The sequence below is a fragment of the Chironomus tepperi genome, unplaced genomic scaffold, assembly GCF_022539635.2.
Source record: "Chironomus tepperi strain 1889 unplaced genomic scaffold, CSIRO-AGI_Ctep_v1 contig_74, whole genome shotgun sequence".
In the NCBI taxonomy this organism is placed as follows: Eukaryota; Metazoa; Arthropoda; class Insecta; order Diptera; family Chironomidae; genus Chironomus; species Chironomus tepperi.
In genome coordinates this window covers 1,538,523-1,565,937 of record NW_027226196.1, presented here as the reverse complement: position 1 = coordinate 1,565,937, position 27,415 = coordinate 1,538,523, and the positions used below count along the sequence as shown (strand labels likewise).

General features: G+C 31.8%; 1 protein-coding gene across 1 annotated transcript in view; it reads left to right on the top strand.

The window, feature by feature from the left end:
• Positions 1-9,207: 9,207 nt before the first annotated feature.
• Positions 9,208-27,415, top strand: part of LOC139101108 (LON peptidase N-terminal domain and RING finger protein 3) — a 57,137-nt gene continuing 38,929 nt past the window's right edge. Inside the window, exon 1 of the mRNA XM_070653984.1 lies at positions 9,208-11,006. Coding sequence (XP_070510085.1) covers positions 10,145-11,006 — 862 coding nt within the window. The 5' untranslated portion in view covers positions 9,208-10,144. The remainder of the gene's footprint in view (positions 11,007-27,415) is intronic.

Sequence of the window (27,415 nt, the reverse complement as noted above, 5' to 3'; positions counted from 1 at the left end):
ACTTTTGTTTACTTGTTTCCAGTAATTGTTAATTCATTAATCATCATTCAAAGTCTAAATATGAATTAAAAGATAAAAAAAGATTTTAAAATCCATAGCTGCACATTTTCCTAGTTATTCCAGTCAATCCCCCATCATAATATTTTGTCAGTTAATATTCGTTAAATTAAATTTTTTATAGCTTCATGTTCTAATGTGTATGAGGGAGCGAAGAAATCACGTCATTTTATATATAACGATGTCAATGACTTGTTGATTGCCCTTCCACTTGTATAATTTTCCTGTCTCCTTCGTATTCAATATTATGTACATTGTAATAATGGAACAAGACAGAAAAAATACAGCAAAAAATAAAAAGTTCTTTAACAGCACTCACATAAAAAATTCCTTTGATGAGCATGACGTACTTATTGAAGTGTGCATTTACGGCAACAAGATTCAGAGCGGTACAACATAAAAGGACTTTAATAACTAAGATGAATGTCAGAAAGGAAAAAGGTTCGCAAAGTCTGGAAATTCGAATTTGTATTTCAAATTCTGGAATTCGAAAATTGAAAAGATCTTGTAAGTTTCGAATAGTAAAATCGAAAATTCGGAATTTCGAAAATTCGAAATTCGAAAAAGGATCTTCGAAATTCGAAAAAAGATCTTCGAAAGTTCGAAACTCGAAAAAAGAACGAAGCTAGTAAAATTTTGAAAATTCGGATTTACGGTATTTCGAAAAGTGAAAATTAGGATGTTCGAAATTCGAAAAAAAGGATGTTCGAAATTTCGAAATTCGAATAAAAATGTTCGAAATTCATTGTGCGATTCGCGTTTGCCGATAAAAAATCAAATTTGCTGCAATACTCCACTCGGGCTAGCGAACGAGATGGAATTCAAGGATTTGCAAAATAAATGAAAACTTTGTTTCCTTCCTGTCAATTTGTTATGCACAATTGAAACACACAAGAACCACATTTGGTGTTCTAGACGAGAAAACTTTTCCTCGTCCCCATCTCTTCAGTTTCAATTACGATTGTCGCCATATGTTTACACATTTGTGTATGCTAATCTTCCCTGTGCTCCATGAAAAGACATAAATGTGAAAATTATTAGTGTGAAAATGCTTTTTTTCCCGGACTTTATTTTCCCACTCCTGTGTTAGTTATGTCATATCCTATGAACATTTTTAATGACATTCTTGCTATGAAATTTTAAATAGAGTAGACAGAAAATCACGATGATATGAATAATAAAAAGTGTGAATAAACAGTTTTTTTTATATTTTTTTTATTTTTTTTTTACGAAGAGAACAAAAAAAGTTACAAAAGGAGTTGAGTTTATCGGGGGACTAAAGCGCTTTTTTGTCTCAGCTATCAGTAATTGGTGAAATAAACGTTAAATTCAGTAAATTTTTAAACTTCAGAAAATTTTATCAAATAACGGTTTTGTAGAATTTGAATTTTCTAACGGTTGCTCTAAATTTAAATTTATTGAAAGCAACGCTTTAAAAATTATTTTTCGTTTGCTTATTTAATGAAAAATCATAAATTAAAGTGTATAGAGACTATTTTGAGCTTCCAGACTAATTGATACTGGAATAACTTGATGGCATAAAGCTAATGCTTCAAATTAGAGCTTTCTTCGAGGTCTGGTTGCCGAGATCTAGTCATTTATCCATCCATCCAGACAGTTAGCCAGCAAGCCAGACAGTTAGCAGTCCAACCGTCCAGTTAGCCAGCCCACCAACCAGCCATCCGAACAAAGTACATTTTAAAGCTCCTTTTCCCCAAAAATGCGATTTAAATATTTGCTGACATGTAAATTTTTTATTGTACAATTATTTTAGTGAATCTGAGACATATTTGCCTTGTCATTGTTTTTATTTTGTCACAAAAAAAAAAAAAATAATACAAAACTCGTGTAAATACTGAAATAAAACGAAATTTGTGAAATTTGACTTTAGGAAAATACCCACATCTCATTTTATTTGAATTGAATTACTGAAACTAATATTTGAGAAGCTTTCTCGTATTTTTTGGACGAGTGTTTGATAACTGAGATTGGGATTTCCGAGAGTATTTTTTTTTGAAATTCTTTCTAGAATATTCGTATAACCTTGATAACCTTGAAAATATTAAATAGGTCAAGTCAATAGTTTTGATTTGCATTTTTAGTCTTCTAAAGGAATTGTGACTGGATTCATACCTACGTATTTCATTGATTTATTGAATAACAGATCAATTGTGATTCATGGCTTCCTTTAGCTCTGTGTAGTACAAGCTTTTTTGAGGTAAGACACACCTCGATGGTAAGCCACGACCAAAAATGCACACGACATCCGGATCATGGCATTCTCAAATATATCGGTGGCACACTAATGTGACGTTGCATACAATTTTAACAACACTGACTTAGATCATGCTTATCGGTAGTGAAAGGAAGTGGCGGAGAGGTTGTCGGAAAATCGACCCTAACGACTCTAGAAAGTCAGTGCGATTCAGGTGTTTTCTCATGTTTCCAGTCACATCAACTTTTGTGTATACGACACAGGTGTTTTGGCTAGGTGCATTGCATTGGTAACATAGCCCGGAATGCGACTCGAACCTACGCCCTCTTAATTACAAGCCAAGTGTTCTATCCTATTGAGCTACCGAGGATATCTGGAAAGTTCGGCCAAATGCTCAGTTAAAGCTTCTTTCACTATTCAGTGTTCAAGGCATAGCTCTTATCATTGTATTGGACCATACAACATAAGAATCACAACAGAATCACATAATACATTAAGCTTTTAATACTGACCAGCTTACTCACACGTCATAATATAGTCTTTGTCGCTAGAATTCTTAATTGTATACAGTTACACAACAATAGTCCATTTATCCCTAATCAAATATTGTCTTTTCCTACTTAATATCCTACACTTTCACAGAAGCTATAATTAGAGCTGTTTGAAATTCTCACATGCATAATATTTGAGAAACACGTGTGTGACATACTAAACGACAGCTATAAAATTAATTACATAATTCGTTCAATCAAAAGGAACAAATTAATTAGGTATTAAGATAAAAATGCTTAATATTTGTTTTAATTAAATTTTTCAAGAAATATTATCAGTGTAAATAAACATACGAAAATTTTTACTCAAATTAATTAACTTATTAATTAGAACTGATGCATGTTGGAATGAAATTAATATATTTGTTTGGTTTCTAAGTAAAGGGATTTATTATGTAACACGAATAATCGACTTTTTGGACCCCGATAGAGGTTTTGGACCCTGAGAGAGATTTTGGACCTCGAGAGAGGTTTTGGACCTCGAGAGAGATTTTGGACCCCGATAGAGGTTTTGGACCCTGAGAGAGATTTTGGATCCCGAGAGAGGTTTCGGACCCCGAGAGAGATTTTGGACCCCGATAGAGGTTTTGGACCTTGATAGAGATTTTGGACTCCGAGAGAGATTTTGGACTCCGAAAGAGATTTTGGACCTCGAGAGAGATTTTTGACTCCGAGAGAGATTTTGGACCCTGAGAGAGAATTTGGACTCCGAGAGAGATTTTGGACCCCGAGAGAGATTTTGGACTCCGAGAGAGATTTTAGACCCCCGAGAGAGAGAGTTTGGACCCCGAGAGAGATTTTAGACCCGGGGAGATTTTGGACCCGAGGGGTCGATTTTTCGGGTTACCTAACAATTGAACGACTCGTTATCAGTTATGTGTAAACAGCAAACCCATTTAATTTAACATAGTCACATTAGTTTTCGACATGTTCAGCAATCAATTAGTTTAACATTTAAAACTGTAATGTCAACGAAAATTAAGTTAAAGAAAGAAAAATGGACTAAAATGTCAATTGAATCATCGGCAAACAGACGACCGCAAATCAATTATTATATTAATGTTTTATCAGGAACAAGCTAAACTTCGCATGAAAAGAACGTGAGTGGTTTAATAAATTAGATAACATTTTGCTGTTTTGAATATTTTAGAAAAACATTCGAAAGGAAAACATATTGAACAGAAGCAGAAGTTAGATGATTATTGAATATATTTTTGAAGTGGAAGTTGATGAAAAACATTTTTTTTTGAAGAACTTTTCAAGTGGGAAACTTTTCATCATTTCCGGTAATTTTGGGAAATTAGTTTGATTGATAACACGCGGATGGATTTGGGAATTGGTAATTTGTTGGAGTTTTCAAGCAAAGACGCTTTAACCTTTGTCTAGAAACCTTCAGAGCAGATTAAAAGTTTAATTTGGTATTCTGTCATGCACTTCAAGTAACCCCGATAGCTCAGTGATAAGATTATACGATTGGTAGTCGGAGGACGTGAGTTCGATTCCCGTTCGGAACATATTGCTAGAAAAGTCTACTTTCTGCTATACAGTCAAGATTCTTCAAAAATCGAGTGACAGCACTTCCAGAGCACTTTTGTCCAATGGTTTTCATCCTTAAGAGTAATTATTGAATCTATGCATGCACACTCGTATTTAACATATAATATTCTTTAAGCGATTATATCATGTAACAGCAAAATTAAAACTCTTTAACTTAAAGCTCGATATTAATGTCAGTTCTCGTTCCAATTTTAGTCAGGTATAACTGACTTAGACCAATACTATTGGCTCTTAATCCTGATTTTATCCAGATCCAGATTTTTATGTCTCAGATATATGAGATATAAACCCCTTAGAACTAAACATTAACTTGACCCTTACCTAGAAAATTGTGTATTTTTGCCTGCTCATGGACTGTTTTATCTACAACAATCTGAAAAATAGTCCATACATTTCACCAAGTATGTCAAAATCTCAACCGAAATCACGTGAAACTAAAAATTATTCTCAAAATCATACAAATCATATTTCAAAGAGCTAACTTACCCTACAAAGTAAAACTTACGTGCGTTTTCACACAGAATTTAATCTATGAAAATCACATTTTCTCATTAAGAATCCTAGCAAAAAAAAAAAAAAAAAAAATTTAAATAAGACAACATTTAAGGTTTCTGCTCTATGTAACATTTACTTAGCAACAGTAATCTCAAATTTCTCACTTGAAGTAATTATTAAAAAGGCACATCACAAATATACATGAAAATGTTAATTTGCTAATTAAATAATCTTTTTAATTACGTAAAATTTTTCATATTTACAGTCAAGATCTAAAGAACAAAATAAAAAGGGAGAATATATAAAAAAATGAGAAATTTAATGCCGTGTATATGCTGTAAATGTATGTGCAAACATATCACATGTAGTCAGTTAATTTGCAAAATCACATAGAGCAAAAAATAACGAGCACTGAACATTAGGCGCCATTTCATCATCTTTATTATGAATCATAAATGCTTTTTTTTTTTGCTTTTTAGAAGTGGAATCGCTATGAATCGTATTCTTAAATTAAAATATGATGAAAAATCGCCTCTATTTGCTTTTGATCTACAAAATTACATGATTCACAGTTTGTATTCATCATGTAGATTCATGCATTTTTTTGTTGAATTTTGATTTAAATGTTCTGTTTTTTAGTTAGTGATTATTTAAAAGTTTGTTTGAAAATTCAAAAATTGAATTTTTAGAATTTAAACGGTTTTTGAGATTTTGAAAATTTAACGGCTTTAACGACTTTTTAAAATTCAAATTTAAAAAATTTTCAAAATTTTTAAGCATTTAAAAATTTAAATTTAACGAATTTTTGAATTCAAATTCGGAGATTTTTCAAAATTTAACGGTTTTTCAAATTCCAATTATCGATAAATTCAAATTATTTCAACACGTTGCAATTAAAAATATTTAAAAACTTAATTTTTAACCTTTAAAAACTTTTTAAAAAACACTAAACTATAGCAATTAAAACTTACTAAGGAAATCTCCCACTACACCAACAACAACAACGTAACTAGACTATGAATCAACCGATTGTATTTCATTTATTTTTTTTTTCATCATCATCATTATTAAGATCTTGAGATGAGCTGTATGTTTGTGAAACAATATTGTGTCATGTAATGTTTGCTACCTTCTTTCATTTTTTTTTTCTCGCTACTCTTCATTCACATCTTTTACTTAACAGCCATTCACGACTGTTGGCTGTGTAGTTGTTTGTTGTTGTTGTATCATTCAAATCTCAAACGATGCAATAGAATTTCAATTTAAAATGTCACTAGATGATTATTTAATTCTTGATTGCATGATAAATGAGCGATTGGCACACACAACAGTATTCGGTAACATGAAGGTCGTAACACCGAAAATATATATATAAAAAGTAAGCCATCGTGACGACATTACGTGCTCATTTTTACAATTTTCTTGTGTATTTTCTTTCGTATATTATGATATAAATATATATATAGGCATACGAAATTGAAATATTGTTGAGGATCGACCTATCGCACTGTCAATATTATTTGGGTATGTATGCATAACATTAGTGGCACCAAAAAAACTATTACAGTTGTGCTAAATAGTGCGAAAAAATTGAGAGAGAATTGGACAATTTTGTTGCACACATTTTTAATTTTAAAAATCTCGAAATAAAGTCTCTATTTTTTTTACTTCTCTTTATGTAAGCATGAATGTTGTTTTGGTTGACCTTTACATAATCGGCTGTTTTAATTCACATTGGCAACTTGAGCTTATTACAAGTTCTCTTTTATTGCCATCATTTATATTATTAAATATTTTACATCTACCCAAACAATTTTTTTTTTTCTTTTTTCTTTCATTATCTGGTTGCATCCATCGGTTTTATAATGTTTTTTTTCTTCTGTGTTATGATGGTTTTGTGCAGCATAACTGCTTGTTCTATCGATGTATGGTATCGAGAAAAATTATTTTAAGCTAGTTTTTTTTTTTTTAAAGATTTCGATTTTAAAATTTTTTGCTTTCAATCGCTCGACTTGAAAGCTTTTCATTTTTCGCTTGATAAGGAAGTTTCTTGCTCTGCGCTCGAATTGAAAGCTTATTGCTTTACGCTCGACTTGAAAGCTGTTCGTTTAATGCTCGACCCTATTGCACTCGACTTAAAAGCTTCTCATTTTACGCTCGACTCGAAAGCTTCTTGCTTTTACGCTTGACTTGAAAGCTTCTCACTTTGGACTCGACTTGAAAGCTTCTCGCTTTACGCTCGACCTGAAAGCATCTCGCTTTACGCTCAACTTGAAAGCTTTTCGATTTGCGTTCGACTTGAAAGTTTCTCAGTTTACGCTTGTCTTAAAAGCTTCTCATTTAGCACTCGACTTGAAAGCTTATAGGTTTACACTCGACTTAAAAGCTTCTCGTATAACGCTTGATTTGAAAGCTCATTACTTTACGCCCGACTTGAAAGCTTTTTATTCTCCGATCGATTTGAAATCTTTTTATTCTCGTAAGCTTCTCGTTTAACACTCGGCTTGAAATCATTTCGCTTTGCGCTCAACTTAAAAGCTTCCTATTTCACGTTCGACTTGAAAGCTTCTTATCTTACGCTCGACTTGAAAGCTTCTTATATTACGCTCGTCACTAAAGCTTCTCTATTTTCGCTCGACTTGAAAGTTTCTTGATTTGCGCTCCATTTAAAAGCTTTGAATTTTCTGCTCGACTTGAAAGCTTCTCTTTTAGAGCTCGACTTAAAAACTGTTCACTTTGGCTTTACTTTAAAGTTTTTTATTGAGTGACTTTAAAGCTTTCGACTTTGCGCTCGACTTGAAAGCGATCCTCTATCTAGATACCACTCGACTTGAAAGCTTCTTGTTTTGACGCTCGACTTTTCAAAGGCAAAGCTTCTCGCCTTTGCGCTCGACCTGAAAGCTTTTTGCACGACTTTGGATTTTTTTGTCTAACTTAAAAGCTTCATTGAAAACTATCTTTTATGACTTGAAAGCTTTTCTTTTCGCGTCAAAAATTCAACTTTTTTTTGACTTTGGCTTGACTTGCTTTGCGCTCGACTTTAAAGCTTCTTATTTTTTTGAATCTTGCAACTTTGCGATCCTTTATCAAAGTAGATACCACTCAAATTCTAGACTCAAAATGTCTCCAAATATAATTTTAGTCACTCAGTAAAATCATACAAATGCAACCTTTATTATAAGCACAGGCTACATAATAAAAATAAATTTTCAGAGCTTGATAAACTAACTTTAGCAAAAAAAAAATATTATCGTAATAAGATTATTACCATTTTAGAGAAGCCTTTAAAAAATAGTGTAACCAATTTTTTCTTATACAAATTAAGTAACGTAACCCAGAAAAAAAAGCCTAACCCGCAAAAAAAAAATTACACCAGAGCAATGAAATAATATCGTTATCGTCATCTTCGGCTATGATTGAGAGAAACAGCATGAGTAACAAAAACAAAGTCTTATTTTTTTTTTTTTGAGTATGCAATATCGTTGATGTATAGCATAATATGATTATGTGACTAACGGTGTATCGCACAATCACTGTAAAGCACACAAATGCAATCCAACGAGTATTACATATATAGTCGGTATGTAACAAAAAAAAAATAAAAATTTAGTGCTCTTATGCCGTTTAGTAGTAAAATGAAAATTGTATATTCAACAATGCCTCCGCTAACTCGCTAAACGTTTGAATGTATTAAGACATGACACATACTAAGGCATGAGAGAGAGAGTAAATGAGAGACTCTCACCAAAGACAAATTCAGAACCTTTTCTCAAATACACGAAGGCAGCACCGTATGGATAATTATTTTTCTCATAGCTTTATCCATCAGCAGTTGTGGCAGTCAACAACATACGCTTAAAAGTTTGAATGAAAACGTGCTTACGTTTACTGTTTTTTTCTCTCTCTCTCTCAATACCCGACTCTCGTGAGAGAATCTCAGAGAGAGAATCAAAAAAAAAAAAAATCCGAACATGCCGTAATTTTTCGCTTTTTGTACGTCGCATTTTGTTTCATTCATATTCATTTTTAGTGAGCATTCGAAACGGGACAGAAGCTCATCGTCAAACGTAGCTCGATAAAATAAAAAAAAAAAAAAATTGTTGTATAACATTGATTACAGAACAGTAAAAAATTAAATGAAAATTTTACAATTTCATAAATTAATAATAAAAAATTAAAATAATACAAAGTGATTGTGCTGATTATAAAGAATAAAGTGTATTAAAAGTGCAAAAACACGTCAAAATATTGAAACGAGAGAGTGAAAAAAAAAGATTTTTTTTTAAAATAAAATAAAAAAAAAAAAAAAAGTTTTGTTAATGACATAATATTCTTATGTATTCATTTTCGTTCATAAAGAATTGAATAATCATTTTGATACCTAAAATGTGTATATGGGTATATCCGTTATATAATCCTTAAAGGCCACATAATAATAAAAAAAGGAATGAGTGAGATTAGTGTGTGAATAACTATAAATTTGTATGTGCTAAAGGATAGTACCTGTGGACATTTGCGCATTCATAACACAAAAATTTTTTTTCGGCGGAATTTCTCAGAGGAAAATAAGAAAAAAAAAAAAATATAGAACGAGTGATTGCATAAAAATTTGTTTTTTTTTTTTTATTCATCCTTACTTCGTTCCTCTCTCTGTGTTGAATCATCATCATCAGCTTTTTGTGCCGCGTAATTCTACTATTTTTATTATTATTTCGCTATTCTTCCAAGAATTAAATCAGTGAATCAGTGTCGGCACCAAAAATCATGTTGGATGAGTGAAAAAGTGAAAAAAATAATTAAAAAAAATTACAAAAAAAGCTTTTTTATGGAGAAAAAATTGAAAATTTAGTAAAAAAAAAAGCTATTACATAATAATATACGTATAGAATTTATGAATTATAAATATTTGTGCTGATTACATCATCAATTAATTTGAGGTTGATATTGAGCCGCGATTAAGTTATATATTATATTTTTGAGATTTAAAATCATTCACCCGGTTCTGATGTGTGACTAGTTTTTTGTGTGAGAAAAAGAGAAGAGAAAAAAAAAATCTTTTTTGTGATTACATAAATAATTCAGAGAATATGCTGATGACATAACGCGTGGCCGTTATCACTCGTTTTTTTTATATACAAGCGAATTATGAGAAAAATATTACTTAGTGCTTAAAAAGGAAGTTCAAAAAAAAAAATTTGTGCAAAAAATTCCTAATTTTTTTTAGTGAAAAATTTTCATTCTCAACCTCGTCTCGATAAGACAATTAAAAATGGCAACACTATTGGAATTAGCTAAGGATGCATTTAAAAATCACAATTATATATTATCATGTGAAATTTATGAGCGTCTATTGCGTGAAAAAGGACGTAAATCGACTGAATTATATTTTGGTTATGGTGATTCACTGGCAAAATGTGCTCGAATAAAGGAGGCATTGGATATTTATGCACATATATGTTATCAATTATGTGAAATTATACCCGTAGAGAAACTCAAGTGCTTAGCTAGTTCAATAATTGAATTTATTGTAAACAAAAGGACCAATGCGACCAACAACAACAACAACAACAACAGTCTATCATCATGCGATATTGTTGATCCACTTTGTTGTCCTGTATGTGAGGATGTATTAAAATATCCCGTCACCTCATTATGTGGTCATACATATTGTCGTGAATGCTGCTTTGGACGTACAAAATGTATTGTGTGTGAACAAAAATTTCCTATCATAAATACCGCAATACTACATAATAATAAACATCATGAGTCAAATAATCATCAACAACAGCAACCATTGCCATCATCATCAACGACAACAATAACCACAAATAATATTAATATGCCATCGACAACAATTATTAAAAATTCAACAATTACATCAGAAAATGAGAATGAAAATGATAATAGTGTAGATATGTCAAATAATAGTGATGTGGATATGTATCAATGGAATGATGATAGTGATAATATCGGTATTGGATTTGAACAGGACATATTAATTCGACGATTTGTTGAAAAATGGTGGAGTCCACATCTTAAAGCATCCGAACTTAATGACGAAGCTGAACGTTATCTTCAACAGAATTTACTTGATGAGGCTTTAAAATGCTGTAATCAAAGTTTAGATCATGGTAAGTCTTTATTTACATTTATATGTTGTTGTTGTTGTTGTCAGCCAGTGTTGATTAATTGTTGACGAACTTACAAATTTTGTACACAATGTTATCAATCTTTGTTATGATTTTTATCGTTGATATGAGTGATGTTCATTAATTTAATGAAAAGGTTGAATTATCAATATTGAAACACGAGTATTCGTTTAACCTTCGATAAAAAAAGTATTTTATAATGAAATCTTTCATTATTTCTTGATTGTGAATTTGTTGTCATGGTGCGGACATCTGAATGCGAATCGATTTATGTTTAAGGACTGGCAATTTAATCTAAATTTTATGGACTGAATTTCATCATTTTGTGAAATAACTCATAAATCAATTTTCTGAATTTGAAATTCCTTTGCCCGTTAAAAACTTAAATTTCATTTGCTCGGTAAACATTCAAATTTCTTGTCCTTGTTTGTCATTTAAATATTCTCAAAACGTTAGAAAAAAAAAGGAATTTCTCGTTCAAAATTAAGATTTTATTGAATATTTTTTGTCAGTTACGAATTCAAACTTGTCTAGATATTTGAAATTATGAATTCTTTTACATTTTCTTGTTCTTTCGTACTTTCATTTCGTCTACTCGGCAAAGCCGTCGTTTCACAATTCAAATTATAAATGTCAGTTAAAATTCAAACTTCCATTTTCCGTTAAGATCTTCAAACAACATTTCCAATGTCCTTACCCTGTTGATTGTTGTGGTAGGCAGCCAAAAAAGCGTCATTTTCTCTCTCATGCACGATTGTGTAAATTAATAAAAAAAAGGAACAAAAATAATTTTAAAATTTAATAAACGAAATGATTGAGTGCTTCTGAATGTTGTATAATTATTGACACTTTCAATTACAGTATTTTTTGTCAATCAATTCATCCATTTTCATTTAATTTAATTTAATTTTCCGTACATTCGGTTTTTTTTTACACTCCAGCGGTGATATGAGTCCATGACAATAATAAAATGGATATATGGAAGGAAAATAAATAAAAATAATAATATTATTTTTTTATCGCTCAATGCCACACTTGACAATCGTTGAAATTGTAAAATACATTTCTAGTCTCCTCCTTTGAAACACTCTACGTTGTGTATTTACGGAAAATAAAAGTAAAGAGAATTTTCTTATCAGTTCTATGAGACGGAAATTGAGGCGAACAAATGTCAATGGATGTATGAGAAACTGCTTTATTTTTACTTTTTGATGGCTTTATATCGAACAGAAATGTTCTTGTTCGTTAGAGCAATTTAAGTCCAGTTGAAGGCGGATAGGATTTTTCAAAGGTCACTTTGCTATTGTGAAATTTATCATTTGGAAGTTTTTCTCCTGTGTTATTAAGTTTATTGAGTTATTTCTTGCTGTTTTACTGAACTGGATCTTTATTTTGTTAGTTTGTGGCAGTGATCTGATTGTGTAGTGTGGGAGGAAGTTTGGAAATATCTTCTTGTGCCTTGAATTGAGAGAAAATTTTTAGAATTTGTTGAAATTTTCAAAATCTTCAATTTTGACGAATTTTAATTAATTTCTATTGAGATGATGAACCAACAGCAATAAATATAATTAAAGAACTTCCTTATGGATCTTGTTAATGATTTAAATAATGATAATGTTTATTGTTTGAAGTTAGAAAACAGACTAAACTATTCACATGAAGGGGTCTACAACTACGAAAGGGGAAAATCAACTGATTCTAGTTTCAAATATAATTTGAATATCCAAATGACAGTTGATATATTTTAAACGATTTACAATAGTAAATGCTGCATTATCCATGTAAATTTTAAAATATGTTTAGCACACCAGAATCCATAATAATCACCGAATCAATTAACATCAACCATAATAATATCCATAATTAAATCAATCAAATAATTTTTGATTTTTTTCGAAAAAATTCACAACAAAAATTCTTCCGAAAGGCATCAGCAAAAATTCCATAAATAGCATCAGCATGAAAATTAAATTAAAAATTCAAATTATAATAATTGACAATTTATTAAGCTCCTCATCCACTTCAAATGTACTAAATATTATGACCTACATACAATTTTTAAATTCATTCATTTGAATAATATTTTTTCATATATTGCAATGTAGAAATGGTTATATAAACAAAGAAATATACAATGGAGAATTTTAGCATAAATTTCAATGATTGAAGGTCTTGCTTGACTGATGAGTTGCAGCAATATTTTGAAATTTAAGATACAGTGAAGAAGAATAAGACATAAAATTAAAAAAAATAAACAAAAAGGAATGAAATTGTTGACAATATCATGTTTCAGACTCATTAATGCGCAGCTGTAGTTTAATTAGCTTGGTTACTAGGGAAAGTGACAGTTCAGGGTCACCTAATAGCCATAGTCCTTCTTGGTATCATTCAGAGACCAATCCCGAATGACAAACTGAGTCAAATAATCGGGCACGGGGACCTCAAAGTATTCTAGCCCTATCGTCTACATTGCCTAACTTACCAACTATGTCTCATCCAAAATAAACCCCATTTCACACTATACAGCTCGGTTCTGCATACAGCTCGGTTCTGCATACAACTCGGTCCTGCATACAGCTCGGTTCTGTATACAGCTCGGTTCTGCATACCATTCAGTTCTCCATAACCAACAGATAATAAAGAAGCAGTTTGCATCATAAGATAGGATAGAAGTAGACGGGAGACTTGAAAAAATAAAACAACAACGAAGTGAGTTTGATGTGAAGGTGAACGAGCTCGAACGCAGTCGTTTGTAAAACTGAAGGCTAAATGCAAGCTTAAATAACGGTTTAAATTTATATAAATAATAAAATTGTATAGGAAAATGATTCTTGTTTATTTATTGCTTAAGTATTTTTCTTGCTGTATGTAGACAGTTGAGACTAACAATAGATTGGGGTGTGCCAATTGTGAATTTTTATGCCATATTTCGAAATGTTTGATGATTTTTTCATGGCGGGATTTTTAAGAGTTTTGTGATTTTGGGGGAGGTTGGTTGGGGATGTCTGGGATGTAATATGTGAAGTTGGTTGGGCAATATTACAGTTCTAGGTGAACACTAGGATGCTTGACAAGGTATGTCGAGTATAATACACGATAAACCGACCCACAGAAGCCATTTACCATGACATAACCTCAAAAAACCTCTTAAAATACATCAAAGTTCCACTCGTCCTACAAAGTACTGAACTAAGTCGCAGTTCCATTGCAAATTAAACTCACAAAGTAAATAAAGACAGAATAAATCAAACCCTCCCTCCTCTTGGCATCCTTCAAACAATAGCACAGCACTTGATACATTCAGACATTAAAAAATCATCATCTACTCAGTGGCATAGCCACTGTACAAAGAAGAAAAAAATTAGAAGACATCATCAGATAGAAAATTTCCTCTCAATTGAGCATTCATTAAAAGTATAAGCAATGGAAAAAAGTACTAGTATGCACACGCAGATATGTGTATAGTAGAAAGGCTAAAATTATAATTTAATGATTGTGATGAAAAATAAAGCGTGTGTATATACATGCATGCATGACACAAGTGTGAAGAAATGAGAATTTTTCTTGCTCCTCATATTTCATTCCTTGTTTTTATTATTTTTTTTTTTTGTGAGTCGAGACAATAAAAACCTTGAAATTTTTTATTTAATTCCGAATAAAAGAAATATATCATGCACATGAGAATGACTTCAAGGGGAGCATCGTTTGCTGTTCCTCACATCTGTCTTCCGATTTTCGTGGAATTTGCAAAACAGTTTGAAATTGGGTTTTGAAAAGGATTAGCTTTGAGCGCTGTTTAGAGGGTTTGAAGGTAATCTGGGAGTAGCATCAATTAGGGACATGCTCTCAGTTTTGGGTATACTCATAATTAGAGGAAATCACGAATTGGATGCTGTGAATCATTGAATTGGATCCTCGAGTCGACTCTTTCACTCAAATCTGAATCTATTTTCAGTTTTAGTAATGACAAACAGATTCAGCTTTTGATGGGAATCGAACACATACCTTCATGAAATGCAGTGTTTCAGATTTAAGATCGAATGCTTAACTACTCGGCCACAGAGGCCTTACGTTCATAATGATCGATTAACCTGTATATGGTTCGTTATCCAGGATACGTCTTTTTTGACACTCCATATCCAGAACGTCTAGATCCTGCTCTATCAATCGACAGGTTTTAATACGCCAGTTAAACATAAGCCACTCAAAATCAATTAAAAATCACGAAAACTTCTATGAAAATCAAAAAAAAAATCTCCAAAATTCCAATATATGACATATTTCTAAATCCGACCACAACTCCACTTCACCAAAAATATAAAGCAGTAAGTCACCATCCACAATTTCCCCTCTAAATTACACTAAATCACAAACACCAAAAATTATTGTTTAATATGTCATTGAGATGCTCCTTTTAAACTGTCTTCGTATCTCTTTTCCCATCTTCTTATTGCAGACCGTACATAAATTAAATCGTATAACGCCTGTTCTGCTTTACTTTTCCATCTTGTCTTCATTCTCAATTTTTTTTTTTTTTTTGATAATACTTACATGAAAATATTCTTTAGCTATTTATGGAAGACAAAAGACTGAGAAGAGGAACAAGAAATATAATAATGTGTAGACATAAAATTACTATGAACTCGATGGTTACGTAACTGGCACTTCTCGAATGTCTGCATTCAAATCTTGTATATATTTCTATTTTATTATTATTATTTATTTTTTTTTTTTTTTTTTGAAAAAATATATAAAAAATGATGAGCAAAAATGTTCTCCATATAGAAGGTCGTTACGTAATCGGATATATATTTTGTTTCATGTATTTCTTTTTTTCTTATTCCGTCGTTATCGAAAATAGAAGCGGCTATGGAAGTACGGAAAAATATATAAAACATTTTTTTATATTCCATCCAGCACTGTCAGAGTGGCAAGGCATTTGAGAGAGTGACCTCGTTTACGCTTGGAAGGTTAAGGTATCCTTAATTCATTGTTTCCATCTCATCTGATGTTGCTATGTCTCAGTGGTGGACAACATGTGTGACGCGACACAATGAAAAATGTCAAGAACCGTACATCGTGTAAGGTTTTGGTCGAAGGATATCTACAAGAGTTGCAAAACAGGCACCTGACACAGGCAAAAACCGTACAATTCCTTGATAATTTAATTTTTCTTACAAAACCATACAAATTATCAAATAATTGTATAAATCCATACAAATTATCAAAAATATTGTATGGTTTTGGTCTGTGACACTCAGGTTGCCAACCACTGCTATGCCTCCTTTGTCTTGCTACTGCTTCTTCTTCTTCTTCTCATCATCATCGAGACTCTTTTTCATTACATTCATTGATTCAGTCGATATGTGATGAAAATGAAGATGATGACCGGCCATGACTACAACTGTGATGGAGGAAAAATCAAACTAATTTTAATTTCAGTTTCCCAATCATTTTTTTCTTATTTTGTCTCTGCTTTTATGTGCGTGAATCGTGTCACATATTGCATTTCAGATTAAAGTCATCCGATATACTGACTTGTGTATTTATATCCGCATGACTTATATAATCAAGAATCAATCATGAGATAGAAAAAAAAAATGATTCTGGAGCTTTTAAATTTTCGTTGTGTTTTTCATGTTTAAGCAAATAAAAAAATGTATTTTTAAACATTTTTGTTCCGTCAATTCACTAGATGAGATTATGAACATATGGAAGTTTGGAGCGCATTTGATGGCTTATGAGTGGAAAATTTTTAATAATCAATGGAAATTTCCGATTGAAAGTTTATGAAAAATTGCTATTGAGTTCTAAGTTTTTCAAAAATTCATAGTTTTTAACGTTTCTGACAATTTTAAATTTATAACGACTTTTAGGAATTCAAATATTTTAACGTTTTTCAAAAATTCAAATTTGCAACAGTTTTCTAAAATTCAAAATTTTGAAAGAATTTCATGATTTTTTTGAATTTTGAACAAAATCTTAAAATTCAACCTTTTTAAAAATACAAAAAATTCTCAAATTTTAACGTCTTTCAAAAATTTAAAATTTGTTAAGTCTTTCAAAAATTCAAATTTTTAAATATCATTCAATAATTAAAAATCCCAACGGTTTTCAAAAATTCAATTTTTAACAGATTTTTAAAATTCAAAAAATGTCCATTCGTTCATAAAACAGTCAATAAACCCACTAAAAGGTAGTTTTTCTTACCCAATTCTACACTCAAATAACAGCGCAATAAAAAGTTATTGAAAATATTGACAAAAGATAATATTCAATAGACCAGCATCACATATTTATTTTGTTGTGTTACAAAACATTATCACAACAACAGTAACAATAAGGTTTACGACAACAATAATACAAGAGGACGAGACTTACGAGATGAATTTGTATGCAAAAAAATAAAAAAAAAAAAAAATATGGACGATACAAAAACGTGATCGAATCTTCATTTTGCTCTTATTCAATTCCCCTCATTTAATGTGTCATATATCGACATTCGTCACTAGAGAGCTTAGTAGAAGTTTTGATGTATAAAAATGTACGTAATCAATTAGCTTGAAAAAAACAGAGACTTACGTGAAGGTAAAAATTGAAGGAATGGGAAATGGAAAGGAAAAGAAGTTTTTTTTTCTTCTATAGATGCCACGAGACTTATACAAAAACGTGTTTGTTGATCTATATTGGCCATACGACTTAAATAGAGCATTTTAATGTACAATGTTGACTACTTACGATCATTATTTCTGTTATAAATAACTCCAGAATATGTGCTGCGGGGTTGTTTTGTGAGTGACGTAAAGCATTTAATTGGATTTTTCTTTTTTGAACACTTGCTGACAAATTGAATGTCATAATTCTTATAAATACTAGAATAGTCACTAGTGGTGAGCAACTTGGGTGTCGCGACAACGTTGGTGGTATGCGTCGATCAAAACCTTACACGACATACAGTTTTTCGTATTTTTAATCATTTTTGGCGACACACTAGTGTGTCACGCTCGAGCGACACACATAGCACACTAGTGTCACAGTCGAGCGATGCACATAACACACTAGTGTCACAGTCGAGCGATGCACATAACAAACTAGTTTGTCACACTGATGCGATACACATAACACACTAGAATGTCACATTGTTGCGACACACATAGTATACTTTTATGTCACAGTAGTGCGACAAAAGAAACAAAATAGTGTGTCACGCCACACAGTTCAGCCACCACTGTATCCACAAAATGACCCCCCATCCATGCCATGCCTGCACACTTCTTGCGCTTATTCCATTAGCATATTTCATTTTTTCTTCGAACAAGACAGAAAAAGAAGGAAAAAACAAATCACTTTGATGCATGATTTTATGATATAATCAGCGAAAAAATATATATATAATATCAAGTACAAATAAAGGTGAAACCATAAATTGGGACTGAAAAATTGGATATTAGCTAGTAGCATAGACTAGCTTGTAAAACGAGAAGTCAATTGTGTTGTTTTTTTTTTTTGTTTTTGATTTTATAAGTAAGTAGAAAAAGAAATAATATTAATTTATACTAGATTGCATAAGCGATCACGTTTGTGCGTTTTTTTTGCAAAGTTACTAGGCAGCTGCTGCCCAGCGAACTTTTTCATTTCGGAATCGACCTACATTAAATTTAACTTGAGAAAAATATTATATTTTTTAATGTTTTAATGGACATCGAGTCTTGAATAAAAGCACATGTTCCATTTATTACAAAACAGCATGCAGCATAATAAAAAAAAAATTGTATTCCTGTAAAAAAAAAAAAAAACAATAAATAAGCTCGTCCAACTTTTATGAGAACTTAGTTTTTGTTCCATCTATTTTTCCTTCTTTCATTTATTTTGACGTCAATTTCAAATTGAATGGAAAGAAGTTTTGAATGGTGGATGTTTGATGGACATAAATTCGAAGCGCAGTTAAAATGGTTCTGTAATTGAGTGCAGTGGCTGGAGAGTGAGATGGAAAATGATTGAGTTTTTGCTGTTAAATGAGAAGTTAGATTATGTAAGGTGGTGGAGTAGTTGGGAAGGTCTAGGGATTGTTGGAATTTTGAATTTCGATGTAGCGGTCTCGAGTTCGAATCTCGGTATTTCCAAGTTTCATTTTCAAGTTTCATTGATTACTTTAGACATTAGGATGATGTTCAAATCTCAAAAATTGGTCGATTTTGTCAAAGCTTTGTGGTACGAAAGTTTATGGTCAGTTGTAAACCACCTTGGTTCCTGGTCTGATTGTGGGGCTGCTATCCTTCAGACGAGTTGGTTTGGACCCATATTCCGGTGCATTGCCCGGTCGCCGCTCAATGACAAGACATTTGGTCCGTTTCGGAGTCTGACTTTGCCTTCTTCAATCCCCCCGACTCAAGTGTTGTGTCAGCTCGAATCCTGCCATTTCCAAATCTGTGAGCGCTTTTCCTGTAGTTAAGAATACTTCAACTTCTTAATATCCACTTGATCAAGACGAAATTGAAGCTCTTTAAGCAACTTCAGATCAAAGAACAAGTCAGAATCATTAATTGTAGCATTAAAAATAAGAACAAAAAACAACTAAGAATTGAACTACAATCTAAAAATTACACTACTGACACAAATAAAGCTTCTCTAGTGACATTGTAAAGGCAAGAATCCCTTCAATTCTCACAAATCTTGAAACAAACAAACAAGCAGTCAGACAAAGCGTGCTTGCATGCGTCACAAATGACCTACAATCTGGAAAAATCTTTTATTTTTTTTCCATTTCAATTTAAAAAGTTTTTTAATTCATTTTTAATGAAATTATAAAAGACGAAATGAGGAATAAGAAAGAAAATCTGTGCAGTGTGTGAAAAGAAGAAGAACTGAAAGGAAAATTTTTTATGAGATTTTCATTTTTTTTATAGTTTTCAGTCCAACTTAGCTAATTTTTCATCATCTCACTTAACAAGTCACTAAAAATTTGTTTTTAATTAACTGATTCATATTTCTTAAAAGGATGACTTTATGTCTGCAAATTATCGTATCATCTGCACAAATTGGCCAATGTCGTAAGAAATGAGGCATTTTAAGACAGCAACAAAAGAAAAAAATGCACTCGAGTGAGAAATATTTTGAGTCGTGTTGCTGTTCCTTTTTATTCTGTTTTTTTGTGTACAACAGCCGACACGTGAGTCACGTTACATTACGAAGTCTCATGATGATGATATTTTTTTTCTTATCTTAGATTCTCGGATTTTTACATTGAAAATATTGAAAAACATTAATTTCGTCTAAAAACAGAATCACAAAGCAGGAGAACTAGTTGTTTTCGTTTTCTCAGCGTTGACCCTTTCTGCTCGATACTAACGAGTGTGGCCGTCTCTAATTTGAGTATTTCGACATTAGATTTTCGAAAAATTCGAACTCAACTTATTTTAAAATAAAAATGTACGTTACGAAGAAAAGGAAAAATAACGGTCAAAAAAAATTTGAATTTTAACGACAAAATATATTTTTTTGAAAAAAATTAACGGTCGTTTTTGAGAAAGCCACACTCTGGGTAAGGGTTTGAGCGAGAAAAAGAAGAAAATTTATTAGAAATCCAACCAAAATTTATGATATTATTTGTCTAAAATTTATTTCATTTTGACACAATCAAGACTATTAGTTAGCCTTAAAATTTATTGGATTATTCGGAATAATTTGTAGTGATTTTAATTTCATTCAGAATAAGCTGACGGACGAATGAGAAGACGATACGATTAATTTTGTGACTTTCCTTCTTATTGCTTACCCATTTTGCACGACAAATTGATTTAATTTAGAACGTCACGTTTGATTCATTAGTTTGTGAACGTGAAACAAAGAAAAAAAACAGCAATTCTCGATATAATTGCATACTTCTGTTTGTATGAACGTTATCGCATTGAAGAGTGAAAAATGTGCTGTCGAATCAAGGTGCTGACACTTGGTCTCATTACACATTGTATTTTGCCATTAATTATGTCTAGAAAGTCTTAATTGCTGCATTTCTTTTAACGAACTAATTAACGGTCAAGATTTATTTGAATTTATACATAGTTGCACTCCCTTTTTGTTGTTGTTTCGATGATTTCTGAATTAAAATTCAGAATCGTCAGAGAAAATTTACTTTAATTTAATTATTAGACTTACATCATCTGTATCTCACAAAACTAGAACAGCATATTGCGATCCTTACATTAATATATCAGAATTAGTCAAAACAAATGTTGTAAACAGGAAAATTTATTCAAAAACCAGGAAATAAATGCAAATTTATTAAACACAGCCATATGAAGATGCACATATATTATAATAATAACAAATCTTCTAGCACACATTCCTGCTAACTAAATCAACAAAGTAAATAACATTTGCTGATTGCGTAAAAGAACAAACAATGGATTTAATTAAAGGGAAACATTTAAATTCAAATATTTATTAAGAAATTCTACTTTTTATCACTTAATATTCAAATTGCACATGTGTATTCATTTAGGGATATGAATATTTATAGAAAATTACTCAAAAAGATGCATCAGATGTGATTAAAAATGTGCAATTTCCTTACAGGCTATGCCATGTGCAATGAACTTGAAAAATTTCATTCAGTCGATTGATATGAGCAGTGAAATTGAGGAAATCAATAGCAAACAATTATCATTGATTGATGTTTAAATGTTGATTAATACTTTGTTGTGCGCTGTTGATCTAGGTTATGAGCTGAATTTCATGACAATGCATTAATTCGTTATACACGTGTAGCTATTAAATAACCCCGCAAACCTAAAAAAAATTGGTTGAGATGATTTATGACTGCTTCCGATGCTGAGGAACAGCAACATCTTTAAAACCCATCATCGTCATTATCATGTTATGATTTCTTCACACAGTCATAAATTTTGAATCCTTGACGTTTTATTAACCGCGTAAATGAAGTTTTATGATGATCACAAGCAAGTCTTTAATATTATTGGACATAAATAACGTAAATGTATGCATTTTTTTTAACATGCTTCTTATTTTTAAGTATTTTGATGAATTTATGATTCAGTTATTTCGTAGTGTCGGGGCATGTCATCATCCATACCACCATGTGCTCCGCATTTACAAATGTGTCTGTACAAGCACATATTCTTGCATTGCGCGTTTTTATTTTAATGACCTCGCAAGCATCAGCATTGCAGATATTATTTCCAAGCACATTACTATAAAAATGAATGAATTTTTAGCAACAATTGAGCCAAAAAAAGCTGAAATTCTTTTATTTTATAGTATTGCTAACGGGATTGGTATTAAATCTTTATATTATCATAGTGGACAGTCTTTTATGGTGATAATAAAGAGAAAATTCTTCCTTCCTATAATGTCAATTCTCATATATATTATGACATCGTAACTTATAAGCTCGGTCACCAATAATAACCGCTTTTTTCGTTTCAAATTTCAAAAAATTAACCGTTAAAATTTTACGATTCGCTATAAAATTTTATGCATTTTTATTTCATCATCCTCAAAAGCTATTAAGTTCCATTACCATTTTTCCAATTTCCAAAAAAGGGTTTATTTTAATTGCAACATAAATTAATGCTCGCAAATAAACTCAGAATAAATTTACTGCTCTGTTTGCTCTACAGAAGCCATTCCATGCATGATCTGAGAATAATATTTAGAATCTTTTGTATGAAACAATATAAATCAACAGCTATGGAAGGATTTATAAAGCAACAGTAAATTTTTGCTCGCTAACTAAAAGCTTTTTTTGACCTCGATTTGGAATGTGTAGCTAGCTTTGGTATAGGTTGGTGGGGGTTGTGAGCATGTGATGGGAAGGTTTTGGAGGGAAAGTTGGGGTTTTGGGGGAATTTAAAGGGATCTTGAGATATTACTAGGATTCTAGGTGCCTGGGATAAAATTGAATTTTCATAGGATTTCTGGTGCTTGGGGTATGACCTCCTATCATGACATCACTCACAAAACCCCCCATCAACATTGAAGTTCAACCAAAAAAAAATAAAAAGTCTGAAATATTTACGAAATAAAAATTGTGTGTATTTTGCTACGGTCGACTCTTATGTAACCGATTTAAAAGTCATTGTAGCGTTCGAATCTATAAAATGAACACATTTTTTTGGATAAAAAAGCATAAATTCCAAAAAGTTCTGAGCTTAATACCTAAAAAAATAAATTGATTTTATTTAAAGGTCATTAAAGTTAGTCTATGAATATACGACAGATTTTTTCACATGCAATTAAATTTTGTGAATAAGATGAGGAAGTCCAAAAATGTCTGTTTGGTCAATGTCTGATGTGTTGTGTAAAATTCCAAACACATTTCATCATCACATTCATTGGACCATGATGGTCAGTCAAAAAAATAATTAAAGAACATTAAAAAGGAGAGAATAATAATAAACTTGATAGACATGGATGCATTCCCTCGTGAAATTTTAATTGTAGTTAATTTTCTGTCCGTCTCTTGTTTTAGATTGAGTCATGTATGTAGACATCGTTTGAATAGCATTTGCATATTTCGAAACATTATTGCTTCTTTTTTTGTGTTTCGTCTTTCTATTCGCAGTGTTGTTGAAACTGTGTGTCGTGGCACAGTGGTGTAACATGAAAACGACATGAACTGTTTGTCGTTTACGAGACATAAAGTGCCACGACACACAAATTCTATTCTATCGTGTTGTTCAAACTGAGTGACGTGGCACACTCATGTGACACGAAAACGACATAAATCGTGTGTCGTGTGCGACGAGATGTGCCGCAGAACACAGTTTGGACAGTTTTACTCCATTGTGTTCACCTTTGTAGTGTTGTTCAAGCCGTGTGTAGCGACACACTAGTGTGACATGAAATGCCTTCAACCATGGTGTGCCGCAACACACAATTTCAACAGTTCTGCTCTATTGTGTTCATTTTTCAATGCTACTACTCAACTGCTGTACTATAGCAACCGTTCTCTCTCTCTTTCATGGTGTGAAATCCTCAACATTACTTTAAATTACACTCACATAATAATAATAAGCTCTTACGATATTATCAGCACAATATTACAAGTACTTTTCAATGCGCTTTCAAGCACAACTGGCAATTGAGTTGCGAATTTTTATTTAATTGATTATGAAGGATGATTTACTCACTTTTTTGTGAGTTCTTTTTTAACAATATAAATTATTGCTCTTTTCAATTATGCCAACTGGTTGTACGCGTGTCATTCTCATAATTACAGTTTTAAGCAGCCTTAAGTCTTTTACATTATCATTTTTATTTTTTGCTATATCATAATTGTAAACAGTCTTATCGTTTGTTGATAAAATTCAGTTGCTAATTTATATTCCTGTTTTTTAGACGATTAGAGGGCAATTAGGTGCTGACTTTTGTAGTTTTTGGTTCATTGAACTATTGTTAATGTGAATTGAGATTTTATTTCAATAATGTCGTAAGCTTTGTAGTGATTTTTGTCGCAGAATTGAACAAATTGATTCATTGGTCGAGAATCCGGTTCCAAGGCAGCGTGGCTCCGACAAGGTGTTTGATTAGGTTCGAATCCTGCACCATGCTAGGAATCAGGTCCAAAATCAACAACATGCTAGAGTCACTAATGCCTGGTGCCAAATATTGGATTGATTAACCGACTTGTGCTTTTAAGTGTCATATCACAACCAATTTAGGGTAGCAATTGAAGGATACACTATTGGGAATCGAACCTTAGTCCACAAGTCAAGTTTATTGTTTTCTGCCAATCCATTTGACTACAGAAGTTATTTCATTGCATTTGAATAGTCGCGATAATTTAACCATAAACTAAAAGCTATTAATTATATATTGCGACCTTGTTCCTGTTTCTAGCATTGTCAATGCGATATGAACATCAAGTTGGCTATTAAAGTATATTGACATAGATGTCATGATGACGACAATTCTATGCTCAAGTTGATCAATGCGGAGAATCGCGTTTTGTGTCGGGAAATTAGGTCAAAATCATCTATCATGGTTCCTTTAGTGCAACTTTGAGTCTTACCGTTAATACGGCAACGTGCCTTAACGAACGCGTTGTGCTGGTAAGGATTGAGCTTCATAAGAACCGAATTACGACCTCCTATGCATAACATCATCAAAAAACCTGCCAGTTCCATCACAACATTGCGTTTTTCAATTCAATTACTCAACTATACATAACCAAACTTAATTTTCTCACCACTTTTGTAACTCAATTTATGTTTTGGTCAATAGAAATTACAGCCAACAACATTAATAGCTTAATATGCTGTTGCTACATTTTTTTCATTTGCACACTTACAACATTGTTGACATAATTCAGACCTAAATTAATATTTTTTCATACCAACTAGTCAGATTTATGCCATTAAATGATGTTTCATGGAAAATTTTTCCATCAGGCGATGCCACAGATGAAAAAATATTCAATTTATTATTTTCTGGTTATTCCCAGGTCGTTTCACTATCGAATGATTTTTTTTCTAAAAGTAGAGTGCCATACACACAATAATCATTTGCATTGCAGAAGCAAAAAAGAAGAGAATAAAAAATAAAACAATTTATGGCGATTTTTATGTGACGATTTTTATGCGCACAGAAATAATATTTTATATCGCATGACATTTAAACCAATAATTTTTCCATATTTTCTTTTCACAATTTTTTTCGGTTGTCGCTAACGTCGTGTTCATATGTATGAGCAATTTTTGGCTTTTTATGCAAACATTTTTCCAAATAAATGATTTTTTTTTTGCCCGAGCTGCACATTGGAGTGGGTGTCGGTGTTGATTGGCATGAGATGGGAGGGTGACTCATTGTGTTTTTGATTCATGGATCATGCCAGGGGTCCCAACATTCGAAGAGAACGCTTATAGGTTCCAAAATGGGGATTCTGCACTATGACATCAGGCTTTTTGCCTGTTGGGGGACTAAAGTCTCAGGTATTCTAAAGCTATATATTCTCAAGTACTTACTTCGGTGCCTGGACACATAAATTGTGATCCATGACTTATCAAAGGTTGCTTAGCTAGTGATTAAGGATGAGGGATTGCTAGGCCTACGCATTTTGTGATAGCCAGAGCCTCGTTCGATTCTGCCTCATTATGGATTGACTTGGATTGACGGTCTTCACCGCAAGGTGAGGTTGGTGCATGATGGAATTAGGCTAGGTGTGCCTGATGGCAAATAAATTGCGCAATCTCTACCTTTAGAAAAAAAATTCTTTGGTATGGCTGCTAAATATCTAATGATGTTGCCAATAGAACAGATCCAGGTGACTACATACTACTACTCGGTCTAGACAGTAGTCAACTAGTTCAGGGTAAAAACATTTTGCTACTGTGAATTAATCTTCTTCTCAAAATAAATATTTAATTCAATTTTCCAGCAATTTTGAGAGATGGAAAGCAATATGAAGCTAAATGATCCAATAATAACTTTTCAGTGGTAGCAGTGAAATGTCATAATAATAAATATTATGTGTATTTTCAGCTGGAATTCCATCTCGTACTAGAATAATGAAAAATAGTTCCATCTTGATGATGACAGCTGGATGAAAACATTTTAGATGTTTTTCCATACTTTGTAAGCAATCTTGTTATCCATAGCTATAAGATAGAAGATGATGCTAAGTCTAATGTGCTTGAGCATTTATCTCACATTCTTGAACCATCATAAATTTTTTCAAAAGCAGCCAGATATAAATGGAAAATGATTGTAAAATTAATTCGATTTTAAGATGTTAATATTCACATAATTTTCATGTTTTATAGTCTCTGTCTAAATCCACTCGAGTAAAAATTTGTCGGATTTTTCTTTTAAGATTAAAGATGACTTTTAGAGCAAAATTTTGTGATTTTTTCTTCTTGAAATGCCGTATTTGATGAATTATTTTGATAATTTTATAAGATTTGTGATGAGCAGATGCTGAAATTTGCTTGATTCGATGAATTGAGATTGATAATACTGCTTTAATTAGTCAGTAGTGATGATTGGCTAGTAATTAAGTTGAATTTATTGTTATTTACTGTTTACGACTTTGAAAATGTAAGAAAATTGAAAATTGAGAGGTTTGCAACTATTTGTAAACATCTTCAAGGGGCGTGACACTAAAAATTCAAATTTCAGCCGTTATTTTTCCATTAAGAGCTCCTTTGAGTTCAATTAATGATCCAAATAAGAATATTCAATTCCGATGCCACTCATAATCTCAAAAACTATCATTTCATTCCAAAAACATTTAATCCTCTTGAGATTTTCAAGTTTTACTCAAAAAACAGCAACTGGAGAATAAATCCGATTGAATACATACGATTGTCTTCATTAGAATTGATATTTCAATTTTAATAATATCATTCTTAGAAGGTTTATGCTGAGTAGAA